Here is an 18,481-nt window from a genome sequence, read left to right as displayed (position 1 = left end):
AGGGTGTGTATGAGGGGCTTACAGCTCAGTGCATGGTTGCTCGAATGGGGAATGAGATCTGTTAATGGTCGCGTTGAACCTGATATCCCGGGGAAACAAACCTTTCATAACCAACTGGGCAACTGCAGTGATGGGCTGTGTGGGAAGGAAGAGGCCTACTAAGATGCGCCCTATGGTCTGTAATGGGGAAATTATCCTGAGAGTAAAATAATTTGATCACCTAGGGGGTTATGTTTTCGGAGGCTATTACTGGAACTGCATATTTGAGAAAACACTCTTTGAAAATGAGTCAATAAACAACTGGCATATCCCGTTTTTTAAAAAGGTGTAAGGGCCAGCCCCTTTGTGGGGACATACAAAGGCCATGGAACTCCAGGCAAAAGAAAATAAGTTCTTCAAACAGCTTTGGGGACTCCCGGGCTCAAGCTCCTGTGCTTCTGTTCACAGCGAATTGGGGATGGAGTACTGGGAGGATGAATGTGCAGCCACCCCTAGTTGTTTTTGGCTAAGACTATGGGCAAATAAGCATGCATTTTTGTGCCATTTCATTATTAGATGCACCATTAGTAGGGATAGTTGGTGTAAAATCCCATGGTTGGCATACATAGGGGAGTCCTTGTGCACCAGCAACATTCAGGCTCGGTTTCCTCTGGCTGATGCGTTGTCCCCCATGCAATTGAGTGTGTACAAGCAGGCTGTGCATCGGGGGATATCTGAAAAGCAGGCCAACTCAGGAAGTCCTCCTATTCTGAAAGCCAACACTTGTTGATCAGCAGGATATCTGTGATACAGCTGTATCTTGTATGGGCCACGAAAAAGAATGACAGATGGCTTGTAATGAGGGCTAGGTTTGATTGCCTACTGTTAAGGGGCAATATGGAAAAGTGGCCAGACTTCCCTAATGATCCTAGCTGCCAGTGTGCTGGGCGGCAAGGGAAGACCTAAAGCACTTTATATTTTGTTTGCCCTGTGTATGGGGATATTGGAAGAAGTACCATCTTGCAGGTGGTCAAGATAACTAATATCCACCTTTATAAGCCTGCATTATTGTTTCTTTTGATGGCTGAATCAGAGCTGACTCCTTGTGCCCTTTTATCCTATTTGAAAAGTGCAATGTACCTGAGAAAGGGGATTTTAAGGGGATAGAAGTTGTTTCTTGTTTTGTTATCTTGTTTGTCTAAGGTATTGAATGTGTACATTTTGTTGTATTCTTATGCTGTATTGTGATGATTTGATTGCTGCACACCTAATGTTTTTGATGTTTGTGTTTGATGGTATTTTATCTGAATAAACTTTATACTGACTGATACTGCTAATTTGGATGGGGCTGCCTTTCTCTAGCACTTATGGTACTTATAAGCTGGAGCAGAAAGAATAGAACATTGTTTTCTGAGAAAAGTGTAATGTACATATTAAGAAGATCTACATATGGTCAAGGCCTTCTAGGGTTAGCCCTTGCACATGCTCGTAGGAAGATACTTATGGTAGAACATCTTGCCATATGGTGACTCTGCTGCTGTTTTGAAGCTGACTAATATATCTCCCAGGCTACTTGGGTCAAGGTCTCCCATAGAGCTTCAATATTATGAATCCCTAAGAATTGGCCAATTGTGGCGATTTCTGCACTGTCCCAAGGCATGTGGTTGAAGCTCTCTTCCCAAGTGTTGGCCATCTCCTCTAATGGTAGGTTATTCCCATTTCTGTTTATTTATGATGAAAACTCAGTTCTACCTGAGCTTCCATCCTTTTCCCTAGTTTCCCCCTTGTGTGACTTTTGCATTTTGCTAGATCACTTCCATCAGTTTTGGTCATGCAATCTGCTTTACCTTGATCAGAGACTTCAGATGCAGCATGACAGGCATATTCCACACTTCACCTCTACCTGTCTTGAGTACCCGACCCTCTTTCTCACAATATACTGCCATCCTTATTCTGATTTTAATACTATGTTTCTCCCAGTTATCTTACTGGCCATGACCTTGGCGTCAAAGCTGGTATTAATTGCTTTATCTATTCCTTTCCTCACATTTATGCCGGTTTGTTTTTTTCAGTGGTTGTTACTGCTGCCTTACGGCTTTTTCGTAGTACTATACCGAGCCACCCAAACACACGTTTGGGTTGCCGGGCCTTTTCTGTGGCCAACCCCAGGCTTTGGAATTTGCTGCCTCAAAATTTGAGAACAATTGAGGATTTCTCATCCTTCAAAAAGCATCTCAAAACGTTTCTCTTTAGATAAAGCTCAGATATACTACCCCCTTTGACACCTGGGTTTCGTTTACATATATCCTGGCTATCAGTTGTTTAAGCACCATGATGCCTTAAGTGATGGAGCGCTATACAAATAAATTGATTGATTGTTGCAACTCAACAAATGGTGCAGACTATTTTTTCCTTTTTCACCGGCTCTATCGTTATCCTTTGCTCTCTTATTAGATGTGCACCCATTCGCTTTTTATTGAAGTTGATTAATTGAATCAAACGTTATTTGATACATCCAACAATAATACAGATCTTTCAGAATTTCCCTTCGGTCAGGTGTGTTTGATCATTTTGAGATCACTTCTACAGGTTAAGCCTGCTCCTGGTCAATAGAATAGTCAGTGTTAAACTTTTTTCTTCAGAGCTGTGATGGACACATTTTCCCTGATCACACATGTGTTTTCGGCATCGCATTCCTCAGTTCCTCCATCAGTGACTTTTAGGGAGCTCAGATTTGTCACCTTTTCAGTAAATTGGGAATGTAGCTCCCTTTGGGGTTTGCTACCAGCTATAGTGACCACCCGGTTCCCTCTTGGGGAGCAGCAAGTGGAAATTTGATTTTCCCACTGGACAGATCCATTGTGTTCTGTCACCCAAGCCCCTCGTCACAGTCTGTTACAATACCAGGTGTCCTGCAGTGTTTTAATGCTTCATTCATGACGCACATCCGAACAGCTAAAGTTGTCTGCCCCAGTGAACTGTTTCTTCCAACCACCCCTAACTATCACATACCATAAGCATCATCTCATAGGCACGCAAACTCTACATTCTCTACACACGCATTCTCATCCACTGAAACCCCATTGCCCAATCACAAAGAGGAACCGCACGCCCAGTTCATATCTTAAACTAACACGCACATCAAGACCCAGATTCCACTGCATGGCTATACAATGGTAAAGAGAAAAATCTGTAGGTCACTAGTGAACCATTGTCTTGGAAGTGAGTTTCCTTAGCCTCCAGTGCACTTTTTAAATGATAACCTCTTTGTGTATTGTTAAGAAAGTACTAATTTGTTTATTTATCCATAGCCATTTGTCATACATGACATGGAGACACTATGCATGGCAGAAAAGACTCTGGTGGCTAAGCTGGTAGCCAATGGAATACAGAACAAGGAAGCAGAAGTTCGAATATTTCATTGTTGCCAGTGTACATCTGTGGAGACGGTGACCGAACTGACGGAATTTGCAAAGTCAATCCCTGGCTTTGTTGATCTAGACTTGAATGATCAGGTGACTTTGTTAAAATACGGTGTATACGAAGCTATGTTTGCCATGCTGGCTTCTGTCATGAACAAAGATGGGATGCTGGTAGCCTACGGAAATGGTTTTATAACCAGAGAGTTCTTGAAAAGTCTGAGAAAGCCAATTGGTGAGATGATGGAGCCCAAGTTTGAATTTGCAATGAAGTTCAATGCACTGGAGCTGGATGATAGCGACATTGCCTTGTTTGTGGCAGCTCTCATTTGTTGTGGAGGTAAGACTGAACTTCTTATTTTATTGCTCACATTTTCATATTCAACAACCATTGAAACAGTTATTATTTTCATTCAGCAGTAAGTAAATGCAGCACTGGCTTCCTTCATTGTATGCGGATTGGCAATATCACTCCATTGTACTTTCACCTTTTTTACCTCATTTTTTTTGCCCGCTTCTCTCATTAGCAAGTTGTTAAAAGAACGATGTTGGCAACTCTTCTGAAGAGCGCCCTCAGTGACCCAACTGGTTAAGATTTTAGGGTGTTGGTAAATGCCTGAATTATATATAACCTTTTCAGTTGAAGTTTTGCTCCTCATTTTACCGAGGGGAAATATTTGATGTGATCCAAGGTAGATTATTGTAGAAATCTGGTACAAATGAAAATGGCCTGTATTGGTCAACCCCTTTTTTTAATTTTTTTTTTTACATGCATTGAAAATTCACAGTTGCAGGCTGTGTTGGAACCAAGTAGGTCAACTATTCTCGTTTGTTAGCCTAAACAGGATTACTCTATACACTAGTCCAAATCGGCATCCAGGACAATTTGACTGTCTCAATTAAATCCACTTTAAGCCTCTCAAGTGTAGGCCTTCAATGATTTTATAGGTAGATTTGGGTGAATATAAATGCCCACAGCACTTAAGGGATCTAATGAGTGGTGCGGGGGGAGATGCAGATTGTCTGCTTCTGAAATATATTTCTTTAGCAGCTACTAACTGGTCTTTGCCTACAAATAAAAAAAAACTGTTTGGCAACTAGGATCCTTGATTTTCTGATGAGAGTTCATGCCTCAATTAAAAAGTCCTGAGATTGTTGGGCGGTCCCTGAAATTTTGCATGCTAGCGAGAAATGTTGACTGATGCTGTCTGTCTCTGTTTATTACCATATGTGTGTAAGACAATAGAAACTGAGTAAAGAACTATGGAAAGAACCTACTTCACGTAGGACTGAGATACCAAGCTTGTCTAATAGGATGGCAGCATGAAAACCGAAACAAGCCCCAAGCATTATACAACTACTGAATACTCCCAAATTTACTTTCAACTCGACTGCTATATCGGAGATGGAAAACATGTTAAAGAAATTCCATCCTACCACTTGCTTTGGGGGTGTTGCTCCAACTAAATGAATCCTGGACAGCATACATATATTCTCCTCTTTTTTCACTAGGTTTGTGAATTCACCTTTCCATCATGCCTTGGCACCAGATGGTATTAAAGTAGTTACATTAACACCACTCGTAAAGAAGTCAGAACTTAGTCCAATGGCGCATTTAATCTTAGACCAATAACTAACACATCGTAACACTTTATAACTAATTGACAAAGTTGGTTGCTTATAACTCCAAGACCACCAGGAACAAGCCAACCTCCTGCACCCAAAGCAGTTTGGCTTTAGCCCACAGCCAGGGGGGCGGAAATTGCCCTAATTGACCTGAAATCCAATCTGTTGAACATCATGCATCAGGGAAAACGGGACTTTTTAAGCACTCCCTTGTACACCCCATCCTCAAGAAGCCGTCTGACGATCCTACCTGCCCGGCCAACTATCGCCCAATCTCCATCACCCCTTTCTTGGGCAAATTCTTGGAAAATCTGTCCATCTCCCAGCTTACGCTCCACACTGAATCTGTTGGTTGTCTCCATGACCATCAGTCTGGCATCACAGCTGTCGGAGGCATGGAAACGGTCCTCCTGAACACCCGTGAAGATCTGCTCTCTTACCTTGATTCCAGCATTCCTTCTGTCCTCATCCTTCTTGGTCCTTCCTCTGCTTTCGACACGGTCAACCATGCCAACCTGATCAGTCGACTCTGTGAGAACCTGGGCGTCACAGATCAGGCCCTGGAGTGGCTGACCTCCTTCCTCTTGGACCACCCCTCCCAAGTCCGACTTGGTCCCTTTCTCTCTGCCGCCTCTCTCTCTACCTGTGGCGTTCCCCAGGGCTCTATCCTGTGACTTTTTTTTCAACCTCTACTTAGCCCCTTTGGCCCACCTGATTTCTACCTTCTCCTAGAACTTTGTGTTATACGGCTGATGCTCTGCTTTCCTTCAGGTTACCCTCAGCCGCCTCCTGCTCTCTCGCTCATTCATGACTGTCTATCTGCAATTCAGGATTGGTGCACCTCCAACAATCTCTGCCTTAATACCAGTAAGACGGAGATCCTTCTCATTGGGACCTCTGCCCCTGCTTTCCCTCTCACTCTGGCTGCCCGCCTTGAACCCTCTTCCTTCGCCTTCCTGCGAGGCAAAAAACCTTGGTGTCATCTTCGACTCCACTCTCTTTCTCTCCTCACATCTTGGATGTCACCAAGAGGTGCCACTACCAGCTGCACCTCCTCAAAGGGACTCTTCCCCTTCTCACTTTCCCCAGAGGCTCACTGTCTCCAGAGCCCTGGTTCTCTCTAGGCTGGACTACTGCAGCATCCTCTTTCTCAAGCTGCCTTCCTCTACTGTCTTCCCTCTGCAACTAATCCAGAACAGGACTGCACAACTTATCCTTGGCCTCAAGCTCAGGGACTGTATCTCTCCAGCCCTGAAATCTCTCCACTGGCTCCCGGTGGCTGCAAGTATCAAGTTTACGACCCTTTGCCTTGTCCACAAGGCTTTCTGGGGTCAGGGCTTGGGTCCGGGGCTCGGGCCCTCACTACATCCAACGCTCTCTTCCAAAATACCTTCCTACTTAAGCCCTTCGTTCATCTACCTCCAACTCTCTTAAGGGTTAGACGCCTCTCCTGTAGGTGCCTCCTCCCTTTGGAATGGCCTCCCCGCCCGTCTCAAACTTGAGCCGGACCACCTGAGGTTACAGAAGCAGCTAAAAACGTTCTTCTCCTAGGAGAGAGATCTCTCTCTCTCTCTCTCTCTCTCTCTCTCTCTCTCTCTCTCTCTCTCTCTCTCTCTCTCTCTCTCTCTCTCTCTCTCTCTCTCTCTCTCTCTCTCTCTCTCTCTCTCTCTCTCTCTCTCTCTCTCTCTCTCTCTCTCTCTCTCTCTCTCTCTCTCTCTCTCTCTCTCTCTCTCTCTCTCTCTCTCTCTCTCTCTCTCTCTCTCTCTCTCTCTCTCTCTCTCTCTCTCTCTCTCTCTCTCTCTCTCTCTCGTCTGCTGTACTGACTGGATGCTTGGCTACCCTCAGAGTCTCACTGGGTGCCAGGCTCTTTCTTGATCAATCACCTTTGCACTGCCTCCGGGCCTACCAAGCAATTACGGGCTGTAACTAACCCTACAGTCCCTTGTTCTCCTTGCACTACCCAGAGCTGCGTTGCCCTGGCTGCACTTATTCTGAACATTGGTGCCCTATTTTTCCCTCCCCCCACCCCCTCCCTTTCTCCTTGCACTTCTCGTTCTGGCACAATCTGAATGACATAAGGCCTAGTAAGATTGTTTGTCTTGTCCTCCCTCTGTCTTGTCCTCCCTTGTCTTGTCGCGCCTAGTAACACTTGTGTACAGGCGCGTTATAAATGACTTAACATATATCCTATGTTGTATCATATCTGGCGCAGATATTGGTCACATACAAATTTAGTAGAACCCTGAGATCCTCTGGATCTACGCTACTCATATGTATTAAGACAAAGCGTACCCAAGGCAATGGGCGCTCTTTTGTCACAATAGCACACAGGGCATGGAATAAATTACCCATAAGTCTTCGCCCAGAAACCAACCTCTTGCGGGGAGAAAATGGTGTTGAGTCGAGCGATCACCAAGATGTTTGACAAGTAGGGTCATCAGATCCATATTGAAATGTAGGATGGAAAGGACTATTCTGATTTGTGTTGGTAACTTGTTCCCGGGGAAAGGTGTATTCCATTCCAGAAAAATGTCTGAATCCTAGTTTCTCTTTTGAAATTTGTTGTTTCCAATTTAGCAATGTCTGGCTTCTCATAGTTTGTTGGCCTTTGGAGATGGTGAATTTCTCTGCCAGGTAGAGTGGGTTTTTGCTTTGACTGCTTTGTGGGGGATATAGGCTGCCTTGAACCTTTAGCATGTTTGGTAGCCAGTGCAATTCCTTGAGGATGAGGATGAGGCTGATGTGGTTGATTTTTCTTAGTTGTGATGAGGTGTGCTACGGCATGCTGGACTGCTTTTCAGAGGAGCCAAGGTGGCATATGGTACTTTTATGAGTAGGACATTTGTGTTCCAGGTATATGGAATTCTAAACTGTTAAATCATTGGGTAACACAGGTACAGGCATCAGCTGAAGGCAGATTTGATACGCAAGGCAACTGTGCCAGAATGTTACCTTTTGGGACCATCCTCGATCAGATAACTGATCATTTTCTAATGTGATGATCATCGAAGAGGGTAAAGGGTCTGTTTGGTCTTTGACTTGCCATGTCTTTGCCACAAGAGTAAATGGAACACCAGCAGGAGGGAGGAAATGTTCCACCACACTTTGTATTGCTTCTTGAGGTGGCTTTCCCCAATGTGGTGGGGGCCGGAATTTTGTTGTTGTTCACAAACCCTCTACAAGTGACTAGTGCAAACAATTAAAGCTACCAAACACAGATTTCAGAAATGTTTTTAAAACAGTATTCTCTTCATAATCAACCGTAAGCGAAAATTCTAGTTTACAGGCACTAAGTAGGAAGACCTATTAAAAAGACTTGTTGGAGTCATGCATAGCAATCCAAAACATTCTTAAGGAGATAATTACATTTTAAGTCTGTTGCCCAGTTTCTGTAGAAAGTATTGTCCATACAGCCAGCGTTAAAATATCTTGTCTGTTACTTTAAGATATTTTTTTTTAGGTTTCCACCTTTATGTTCTCATGCAAACCATTATCGATATAACGCCAACAAAAGCATCTTAAACATCCCCCCTTTTTCAGAAGGCTAAACATTTTCCATTTTTGCTCTGGTATAGTAGATCCATAATAAAATTGCTTTTAAATCAAATGGATTGAGATCAAGGTGCATCTTCTTCACTCCACAAAGAACTTGTAACTAGCATGATGTGTTAATATTCCAGCCTAAATCTCATTTCTATTCCTGCTGTTGCTTCTCAAGAACTAGCACATAAGGCACAGAGTTAGTATGTTACAGATTTGATGTTTTTTAAGAATTAATTAAAAAAGGGTGTCATAGTCCAGTGTTGGGGGAGGAGGGGCAGAATTGACGGCAGACAATTTCTCAACAACCAAGAATTCTAAATGTCCAATAACCATAGATTTGCTATTTCCTGGTAGCATGTGTAGACCCATCATGTCCAATTTGTGATGTGCCCAGCCGAGGGCTTCATTTGTTGGCAAGCTGCTTGATATATTGCAATGCAGCACAAAAGTGGGGAAAACAATGTGGTTGGAGAACAATATAATATTGTGGTTCCAAATCTATAGCAACCAGCTACTGTGTTATATAGAGTGACTTTTATTTGTATTTGTACATGCTTTATCTTGTAATGGCAGGACACTCCTGACAATGTTTTGATTTGTGTCAGATCTCTTGTAATTTTTCTTACTCATACATTCCGTCCCCTTTCTTCCATCCTTGTGGGCGCCCCCCAACATGGGGACAGAACTGGAACCTTTGGCAGCGAGAAATTGAGCTTCCCCTTTAAATTTAGTATAGCCTGCAGGGGCACGGCCTCCGAGGCCTTATCTCCGTCCTCTTTTCTGCATGGACGGTGTCAGAGTTGGCAACCAGTGCAGAGGCTTTTTTAGCTTTCCGATTGCTCCCCGTTTTGTTTTTCAATCTGATTTTAACCTCCCTTCAGTGCCTCGCCTCCCCCGGCACATGTCGGCTGCAGGAGGATTCACAAGATGTGCCTCTAATGCGACCGCTCGTTCCATGCCTCTGACTCGCATGCACTCTGTCTTTGAGTGTTTGGGGCCCAACCACCGCTGGGATACATGTTCGGCTTGTAGCGCTCTGTCACAGGGCTTTCAAGAATCGGTTGTCGCGCTGTCCCGCCCCCCCACCTTAAGGACTTTGTCTCCAGGACCTCCCTTTAAGACAAGCTAGGCCCTCTGTTCAGCACGGCTCCACAACGCAGCGACTCCTTCCCTGGGGTTCCCACAGATCAGGGTTCCTCTAATTCAGGTACTGGCAGGCCCAAGCCCTCTACGGCTACCAGCTCCCAAGCAGAGGTGCCTGGGGGCTGTTCTGGGCACTCCGGGAACAGACCTGAGGCTGTCCTGGCTACCGGCTCCCAAGCTGAGGGGCCCTACCAGGTTGCCCTCGGAAGGGTGACAAGTTCATCCTCTTCTTCTACCACAGGGGGTAAGGGTATTTCGAGGGGATTGGGTCCTCCGACGTATTCCATATCTATGACAGGTAATCACCACAGCTGTGCTGCGGTGATTACCTGTTATAGATATGGAATACGTCGTAGGACCATCCCATCGAAAGAACGTTACCAGGTAAGAAAGTAACTTGTTCGTCTAGTGCCACCTCGAAGAGTCTGTCCTCGGCACGATCCAATGCGGCTACCGGCACAGGTGCTGAGGCCGTCCAGCCTACCAGAGCTTGCTCCGATGTCGTGAGTCGGGGCGTTATGACTACCGGCCGTCCGGCTGAGAGGTAGACGCCTCTGCTTCGGGTGTAAGACCCAAGTTGTATCCTCCCATGTCTGAGGCTCCTTGGCTCAGGGCCTCTGCGACCTCGCACCCAGGGCATGGCGTAAGGCTTCAAAATGGCAGTGAGGCACGTGGCGGAGGCTGCCAGGCCGGTGTGCATCTTGGATCCAGCTCAGGGGCTGCCAGTGCTTTTGCCAATTGAATGGGCTTTGCGAGATAATCCCAGCACCCTTCCCTCAGGAAACAGCAGCGCATGCTGCAGTGCAGGCTTCTGGTTTCCTCACTCGGGGATACATCTAGCCATCCCAGCCTTACGGCTACACACACCAGCCGCCTCAGCGCTTTGACCAGGAACGGAGGCACAGCGCCTCGGAGGGCTGGGCCCCTAGGGACCTAACTGCTTGCTTGGACCGCTTCTTCGAGCGCTTCCTCTTCCTCATGCGTTCCTCTCAAATGAAGGGGCTACTGAAGGACATTGTGAAGGAGGTCATCCTGCCGGTGACGCGTCCCCAGCCCTCTCCTCTGGGGGGTACTCCAATTCCTCCAGCGCTGCTGGTTCCAGTGCCAGTTCCTCCCTGGTCCAGGCCTTACCATTTGTTCTGATCCCTCCTCCACCTCGTCCTCATGTACCACCAACGCCTCCCTCTCAACAGCCGTTGGACCTGTCTGCGGCTCTGGACGTAGGCGGGCCCCCGCTAGTATCTGCGTCCCAGGGCCTGGCTTCCCCTTGGTCTGTGAAAAAGGGGGTATGGGACGATGAGACGATGACTGCCAGGATGATGAACCCTCAGCATCTGTTAAGGCCTATCATGACCACCTTCATGGCCTGGCGAAGATATTGTGGGTGGGTGGGGGGGTCGCTCTGCCTGAGGAAGCCCTCCAGGAGTTGAGAGTGCTAGCAGAGGTCTTAGGGAAACATACCACGATCCAGTCTGGTATCCCTCTCCAGAAGGATGTTCTGTAGGTGGTGCAAAAGATCTGGGAGAAGCCCAGGTCCAGCACTCGGATGAGTAAAAAGTTGAACAGCAGGTTTAGGCTGACGGGCCGGGAGCCAATCCTCCTCGCCTCCCACCTGCAGCCACATTCCCCAGTGGTGGCTGCAGCCGACTTTTATTCTAAACCATTGTCTTCCTCCATGGGAGCTACCTCGAATTGCCTCTCCAAGGAAAACAAAGTCCTTGAGTCTTTGGGGAAAGCGCTGTTATTCCATCTCAGGACTGCATCTGTGGCAAGCCAACGCAGAAGCGCTCTTAACTGCAGCTATTCAGAGGCTGTGGCGGGAGCTCAATGAATTTCTGCCTCGCCTCCCTTTGGACAAGCAAGTGTCCTGCAAGGCCGGGATGACCGATGCCCGGGCCATTGCGCATGGAGTCTTCGGTCTCCTACATCGACACAGCCAGCACAGGGCTTTGCCTTGGGGTCGAGATGAGAAGGACGGCGTAGATGCATGTCACTAAATTGTCATCTGGTGTGCAGGGACAAATCCTGGATCTGCCCGTTGAGGGCATGGACCTTTTTCATTCATCAACCGATGATGAGTTGACAAAGAAATCCTCCACTCAAACCGCCAAGTCCTTGCCCATATGGACAAAACCAGGTCAGAAATCCTTCCTTCAGTCGCAGGACCGAGTTCAAGCCCCACGGCATCTCTGGCTTCCGGTACTGCAGTACACAGAGGCCTGACGGGTCACACAGCAACAATAGGAGGAAGCAGCAGAGGACGTCATGCAGGTTTTTCTGCTCCCCTCCTCTGCCTCCACCTCGGACGCCAAGAAGCAATGACAGCAAGGTCAGGGAAAACCGCTCGCCTGTAGGGGGACCTTTGGTTTTGTTCCAGGACATCTGGAAGCGTCGGCAACCCAAGGATCCTATCTATCTTCCTCTTCCTTTGCCTTTACCATCTTCTCCTACTTTGTCAGAACGGGTCCTGGGCTCTTTTACAGGAGGTCCTTTCACTCTTGGAGATGCAGGCAATCGAACTGGTTCCTCTTGTAGACATGGGCTCTGGGTACTATTCATGGAATTTTGCGGTACCCAAGAACAACCAAGCTGGCCTGTGGGTTGTCCTGACCCTGTCATTTCTTAATCTGTCTTTACCGCTGGAACGCTTCAAGATGATTACTTCTGCGCACATAGCTACTGGGGAGAGACACTGCTTTAAAAAATGGTGGTAGCAGCCCTCAACTTCAGTATGACTATACATCATGTATTATGTTATCGGTTTTTGTAAAGCGTGTGTTCACCAGAAGCATCTTGCCGCTGAAGGATACAACGTAAGCAACAGTAACGTTTTCAGTGAACAGCGGAAAGTAAGATCTTCCGTAACTTGAAGAGTAAAACGAAGGGAGTTCCATAACTTAGCCACGGCTCTGGAAAAGGAGCAGCCACCCATCCTGGTGAGACAGAGGTGAGGGACCGGTAAAAGGCGGGCGTCTTTACAAGGTCCGGTGAACAATACAGAGGGATTTAAACATTACTCGATTTTAGACCGGTAGTTAGTAGAGCGAACAAAGTGCTGGTGAGATATGAGAACCATAAGGGGTATCTGTAGCAATATGGGCCGCCAGGTTCTGAAGTAACTGCAAGCGGTCAAAGAGATGGAGGCTGAGCAAGAAACAAGGAGTTACAATAATCCAGGCAGCTAAGAATGTGGGAAGTGACCAAAAGGGCGCATAGATGGATAGGGAAGAATGGTAAGACCTTTTGAAGGACCCTCCGTTGGAAATAGCCAGTCTTACAAATAGAAAAGACCTGGGCTGCAGTGAACAAAGACTGAGAACTTGAAGCCAAGATTTTTTACATGAGACAAAGGTGATGGGCAAGGACCAAGTTTTGAAGGCCAATTGTGGTGAGGGAGCAGGAAAACCAGAGTGTGCACCATGAGGGGGGCCACCAGAATCTTTGTCTTGTCTTCATTTAACTTGAGCCAGTTGCTACCCATCCACCTACCCACCATCGCAGGAAAGTGAATTAGTGTGGGAAACGAAAGAGGATAAAGCCAGAGTCTGGCACCTAACCACCAGGAAGGATGCAAATCAGGTGAAGACGTGTCCCAAGAGGTCTGCCATGAAGAGGCGGTTCAACAGCACAGAGTGATGCACTGTATCAAAGGCCTCTGACAGATCTAAGAGAATCTGTGCCCCCACCCTGTCCTGGTCTGCCAGTTGAGTAACTTCATCCAGCACTGAGACAAGTACACTGTTCGTGCCTCGACCAGGGTGCAAGCCTGACCAGAAAGGATCCAAGAAGTTAGAAAGTTCCAGAAAAGATGTGAGTAAAGGGGAAATCAGAGATGCCAGCAGTTTCATTAAATAGAGATGAAGAGAGATGGAACGAGAATTGGCAAGTATAGAAGGCTTTAGGAGAGGAATGATAGTTTGAATTCCACTGGAATAAGGCCAGATGAGCAGGAGAGATTAACCGCCTGAGAAATCCAAGAGGCAATGTGTGGCAACATTTCCTAAGGAGTCCCCAAGGGAATGGCATCCATGCGAGAGGCCAATTTAGAGCGCTTAATTGCTCTTATAATATAGTCAGAAGAGAACAAAGGGAAAGTGGACAACAACTCAGGGAACTGCTGAGGGAGCCAGAAGGTCGGGGGGATCAGTGCTCTAGACAGATAATGAGATCGGGTCATGTATATCATTGACCATTTTAATGAGTCTGATAAAGAATCGCAGAGAAATTGGATGCGAGTCACGCCTGTCAAAGAATCTGCACCCCTGCTTTAATCCCTGATTGGTAGATACGGGAGCCGTGAGAGATCCTTCTTGCGTTAGACAGACTGAGACTAATGTTTCAGTGTACAAGAGTTAAATGAAATAAAATAGCTGTGAGTCAATATGCCAAGCAGCTAGTTTACTCCAAAGGTGTTCTCGGGCGACCGAATCAAAAGCTGCCGAATAATCGACGAAACAAAGATAAAGAGCACCGTCCGTTCCACTGCAGACATCAGCTGTGATAGTATCTGGAGAGCCCACATGACTTTATCTGTCGAGCATCCTTTCCATAAGTCAAGTTGCTGTGGATTGAGAAGATGCAAGGTTTTGGCCCATTCTTCCAGCAGTTTTAAAAGTATTGTTGCAAAAACTTTACTGCTGGAATCTAACATAGCGAGCAATCAGTAATTTCATCCTCGATTAATTTATTTTGATAAGGAATTTACCATAAAAGCCAAACATGTAGATTACAGGGTCAAATACAATCAATATACATGTTATTGCATAATTTACACAGATAACATACAAAATAAGTTAAGAACTGTCTAACGGTACAAAAAAAACACAGCTAGAACCCATGTCGAACAAAAATGCTTCAGTGCATGCAGTAGGTATATTTTGCATATTCCTCGGGCGATAGGACATCCTATAGAGGAAATTATTATATAAACGGGCGGGGGGTGTGCTTCTTTAGCCCAACAATAATTGTGAATAGTTTAGGGGCACCGTTTAGCACAAATATTGTTTTTACGGGAGATTATTACTCATCTTTGTTGTCCTAAACCAAGCCCAGATCAAATGCCAACCCACTCGAAACGTGGCCAAAGAAACCTTGGTACTTAAAGTGCAAGGGCCACATTCACGGTTGAGACATGTAGTTGAAGAACAAGTTGCCTTAATAACATGTTTTGAATATCCTTATACGTAGGACAGAGGAACAGGAAGTGAATTCGATCTTCCCTCTTCCCTGGACAAAAAGGACAATCAGGGCTCCCACTTGCATTCCATTTTGATTTAATAGATGCTAAAGGTAGAATGTCAAAGCGAGCTTTGAGGAATAGAGCACGCATTAACTTGGAACTCATTGCATCGAGAGAGCCTTCGGAACCCTGGTTCTGTTTAAGGGCCCAGTAGTTACTAAACTGAAGTGACATAGCCGTACTCTCTACTATTTCCTTCATTCTTTCCCCGTTAATAGCGTGCAATTTTAGCTTTTGAGGATTAGTCCAAAGTTCATGTAGGTTCAATAGGAGCAGCTCAGACTTTACATGTCATGCCCAGGGGAGTGATAATCCCCCCGCACCCCTCCTGGTCGATTACATCTTTTAGGACTGTCTGATCCAGTACAGTAGTGGGTTTGTTCTACATATTTGTCTAGTGGATTGAAAATAAGATTCCAGGAGGATCTGGAGGGTCGGAGCACTTGATGGGAACCCCAATACACGTTTGAGAAAACCATTCTCTCCCACAGAGTTGTGTAAGGTTTGTCCATCCCCATAACTCGGTGCCGAAGACGGCAGCCTGCCTGGCCTGGTCTGTGGAAGCCTCTAGGCTCACAGAGATAGCACCACCTCCATGAGCTTTAGCAAAGTTGGGCTATAGAGCCACCATAAGTCAATGCTGCCTTTTTTGATTGCTCGTTCCAAGAGCAGTTTTCGTGCACCCTTATGCCCAGATGGTCAAATCTGTCTACCTGCTTAATACCCTTCCCATTTATGGTCAAGTCAAGTTTCAGATGCTTTCTCCGCTGCAGACCCTTGAAAACCCTGGCCTTTGTTTTGTCAGTATTAATTTCAAACAGTTTTTGTCACAAAAACTACAGAAAATCTCCAGCTGACGCTAAAGTCCCATAGGTGTTAGAGACTGAAGTTTGGCGTCATCGGCAAACATCAAGACCGGCATTTTGTCATGAGCTAGTGATGGGGCATCCATGGACAAAGACAGCAGCTTGCAGATTAACCCACTATATGATCCTTTTTTATGTAGCAGAACTAGAATTGATCATCGCCAACTGTCCGGGATGACACCACTATACAGAATCTCCATAAACATAATGTGTAGGACCTCAACCCAGAACAGTGGACTCCCTTTCAGCAGGACATTAGGTAAGGCGTCCAGTCCCGGCACCCGGAATGATTTCAGTCATGATATTCGTACTAGTCATAATATCAGTTAGGGTATTAGCTCCACGAATTTGACAATTGTCTGTGCTACCATATGAGTTGGTATCCCAATATGTCTCAACTAGAAATTCAGTCCACTTCTGCTCTGTAATACCACAAAGCTCTTTCTGCGATTTAGAATATAAATGGGTTAGATATAGATGCCAACATTTATGGGAGTCATTGGTCTTAGTGAGCTTAAAGATAGATTTCTATTTGGCTGATAAAGTACTACTTTTGTTTTGCCCCGGACAGTTTTTCTACCTGGATCTCACCATTGCCATGTCCTATTTTTGGATAATTAGAGAGATGTTTTTTTTGTGCCTGATATTAGTAATCTCGAACATTGGGGCCTTCTTTTCATAAATATCTATATCCAATATGTGAGGCATTGTTCCGTTCTGCACATAGATACACTTGGGCCTGTAAATGGGTGGCCATTCTATCAGCAGTAGAAACTGGAGTTGCCCATTACTTTTAGATAGCAAGTCATTGGGCATCCAACCCGAATCCTCAATATGCTTGCACATTGTTTGTGTGTTGGGCTCAGTCCATATTATTACTCTGGGCACAAACCTCAGCCCTACTCAATGCTGATTTGTTCCTTCTCTGCAGGTTGATGTCAGACATAGGCTTTAGCATTGCATGTTCACTTAGTGTTGTATGACTTATCTCATAATTGCTTGTTAAGCTAAGAAGAGTGTTGGTAGCAAATCTGCAATCTAGGCTTGGAGGAATCTCCAACCTGCCTCGTAATATCAATGAAGGAGGACTTCCCTTTGGGTAAAAGGGGTTCTAGATGGTAAAGTAACATATTGTCCACCCAGCCGGCCCCACGTTTTATCAAATCAAATTCATATTTGCTAGCCGCTACTGAACGTTTCTTAAGTTGAGATAGGTCACTATCCAACAAGTATGAATCCCAAGGTGTTAAGCAATTGGCATTGAAGTCTCCAGTCACCAAAATTTCACCACCTGGGTGCATGCTATACCATTTCTCCATAGTAACTTGAATGTTATCACATATGGATTCTGTCATGTGACCATCCGGAGAATCGTAGATATTAACAATCAATGCTAGTATTAACATATGGAAAATTATCAATAGCAATGGACATACAATTGGTAGACTTCCCATCCATTCTAATCTGTATGACATCCATATTGGAGCACACTCTGATGCAATTTCCCCTCCCTTAGGTCGGCCTCTGAGATTAGTTCAAGTACCCTGAATAATTATGGTGTATCCGTCCAAAAGTAAATCTGTGCTAAGCCAGGTTTCTTGCAAAAGAAATACGTCCACTGAAATGAGGGCCTCGATACCTGCTATATGGAAAGAACAAGTTATAGCCCTCAGGCTATTCGCCCTACTTCAGTATTGACCGACAACTATGTAAGGGAAGCAGGTATGACACGGACACAAGAGGTAAAGTTAAAACCTTTATTCACTTTTCAGGGTTTGGAAAAACTCCTGGTTTGCCCTGTAGCTATGATGGGAGTAGTCACTACCATCAAATAATAAAGAAAACACTGTTCTAGTCAGTCTGTCCAATCAAAATGGCCTATACTGACAAAACCTAATGCCTTCCCGATCTCTTATACAAAAAGTGTATAAAGGGTAATATCTATGCAAAGGAAAAATAGAAGTATAAAGGATTAAGAGGCCCCCATAGACAGAATGACACACTCTGGCTCAGGTTCTCAAAACAAAGGCAGTTCAAAACGTGGGTCGATGCCAGTCTAGCGTTCCACGTTAAAGTCACTAATTCCAGCTTTCAAAAGTTGTTTCACAGTTCAACAAGAGTTCACGTAGGTTTCCCTCAGTCGGCTCGGACCTTTCAATCACATCACTTGCAGGGGTTCCCTACCACAACCTTAATTCGCATTCATTAGGAGGTTCCCTTCCTCTGACTTATCACACTTCCGGTCTCCCTCAGTCGGGATCAGACCTTTCACAGATGTCAAAGACCTTCAAATGTGCAAGGCTTTTACTATAGACCTCTGCAGGACCACTTTGACTTTCTCTTCAGCTGACCCAGTGTCTCTTGGTCTTGGTAGTTCAGTACCATAAGCTCTAAAGTAATCTCTCTCTTTAAGCATTCCCCTTTTCACATTTCACTGAGACTTTCGAGAGGGCTACTTCCTTTCGCCGGACCACTCCGGCGCTCTATCACTGGCTTCACACACAGTTATCAGCTACTTAAAAGTTCATCACTGTTTAGCTTTCTTTCGCGTCTCATCAGCATGTGTGCAACCTTCTCTTGTGAAACTGTTGTGGCTTCAATCTTTCCTTGACACACCCTGGCCTTTTATGTCTTTCACTAACTCACTGGTTGTGTGCGTTCCTTTG

At 45.5% G+C, this 18,481-nt stretch overlaps 1 protein-coding gene across 4 annotated transcripts in view; it reads left to right on the top strand.

Moving 5' to 3' along the window:
* The window catches only part of PPARA (peroxisome proliferator activated receptor alpha), a 491,326-nt gene that overhangs the window by 418,112 nt on the left and 54,733 nt on the right, over positions 1 to 18,481 (top strand). For all 4 annotated transcript variants that reach the window (XM_069628182.1, XM_069628181.1, XM_069628184.1 and 1 more), the window contains one exon: positions 3,291 to 3,738. In XM_069628182.1, coding sequence (XP_069484283.1) covers positions 3,291 to 3,738 — 448 coding nt within the window. The remainder of the gene's footprint in view (positions 1 to 3,290; positions 3,739 to 18,481) is intronic.

Source organism: Ambystoma mexicanum, chromosome 12, assembly GCF_040938575.1.
Source record: "Ambystoma mexicanum isolate Mex_15411 chromosome 12, UKY_AmexF1_1, whole genome shotgun sequence".
Lineage (NCBI taxonomy): Eukaryota > Metazoa > Chordata > Amphibia > Caudata > Ambystomatidae > Ambystoma > Ambystoma mexicanum.
This window is presented reverse-complemented; position numbering and strand designations above follow the sequence as displayed.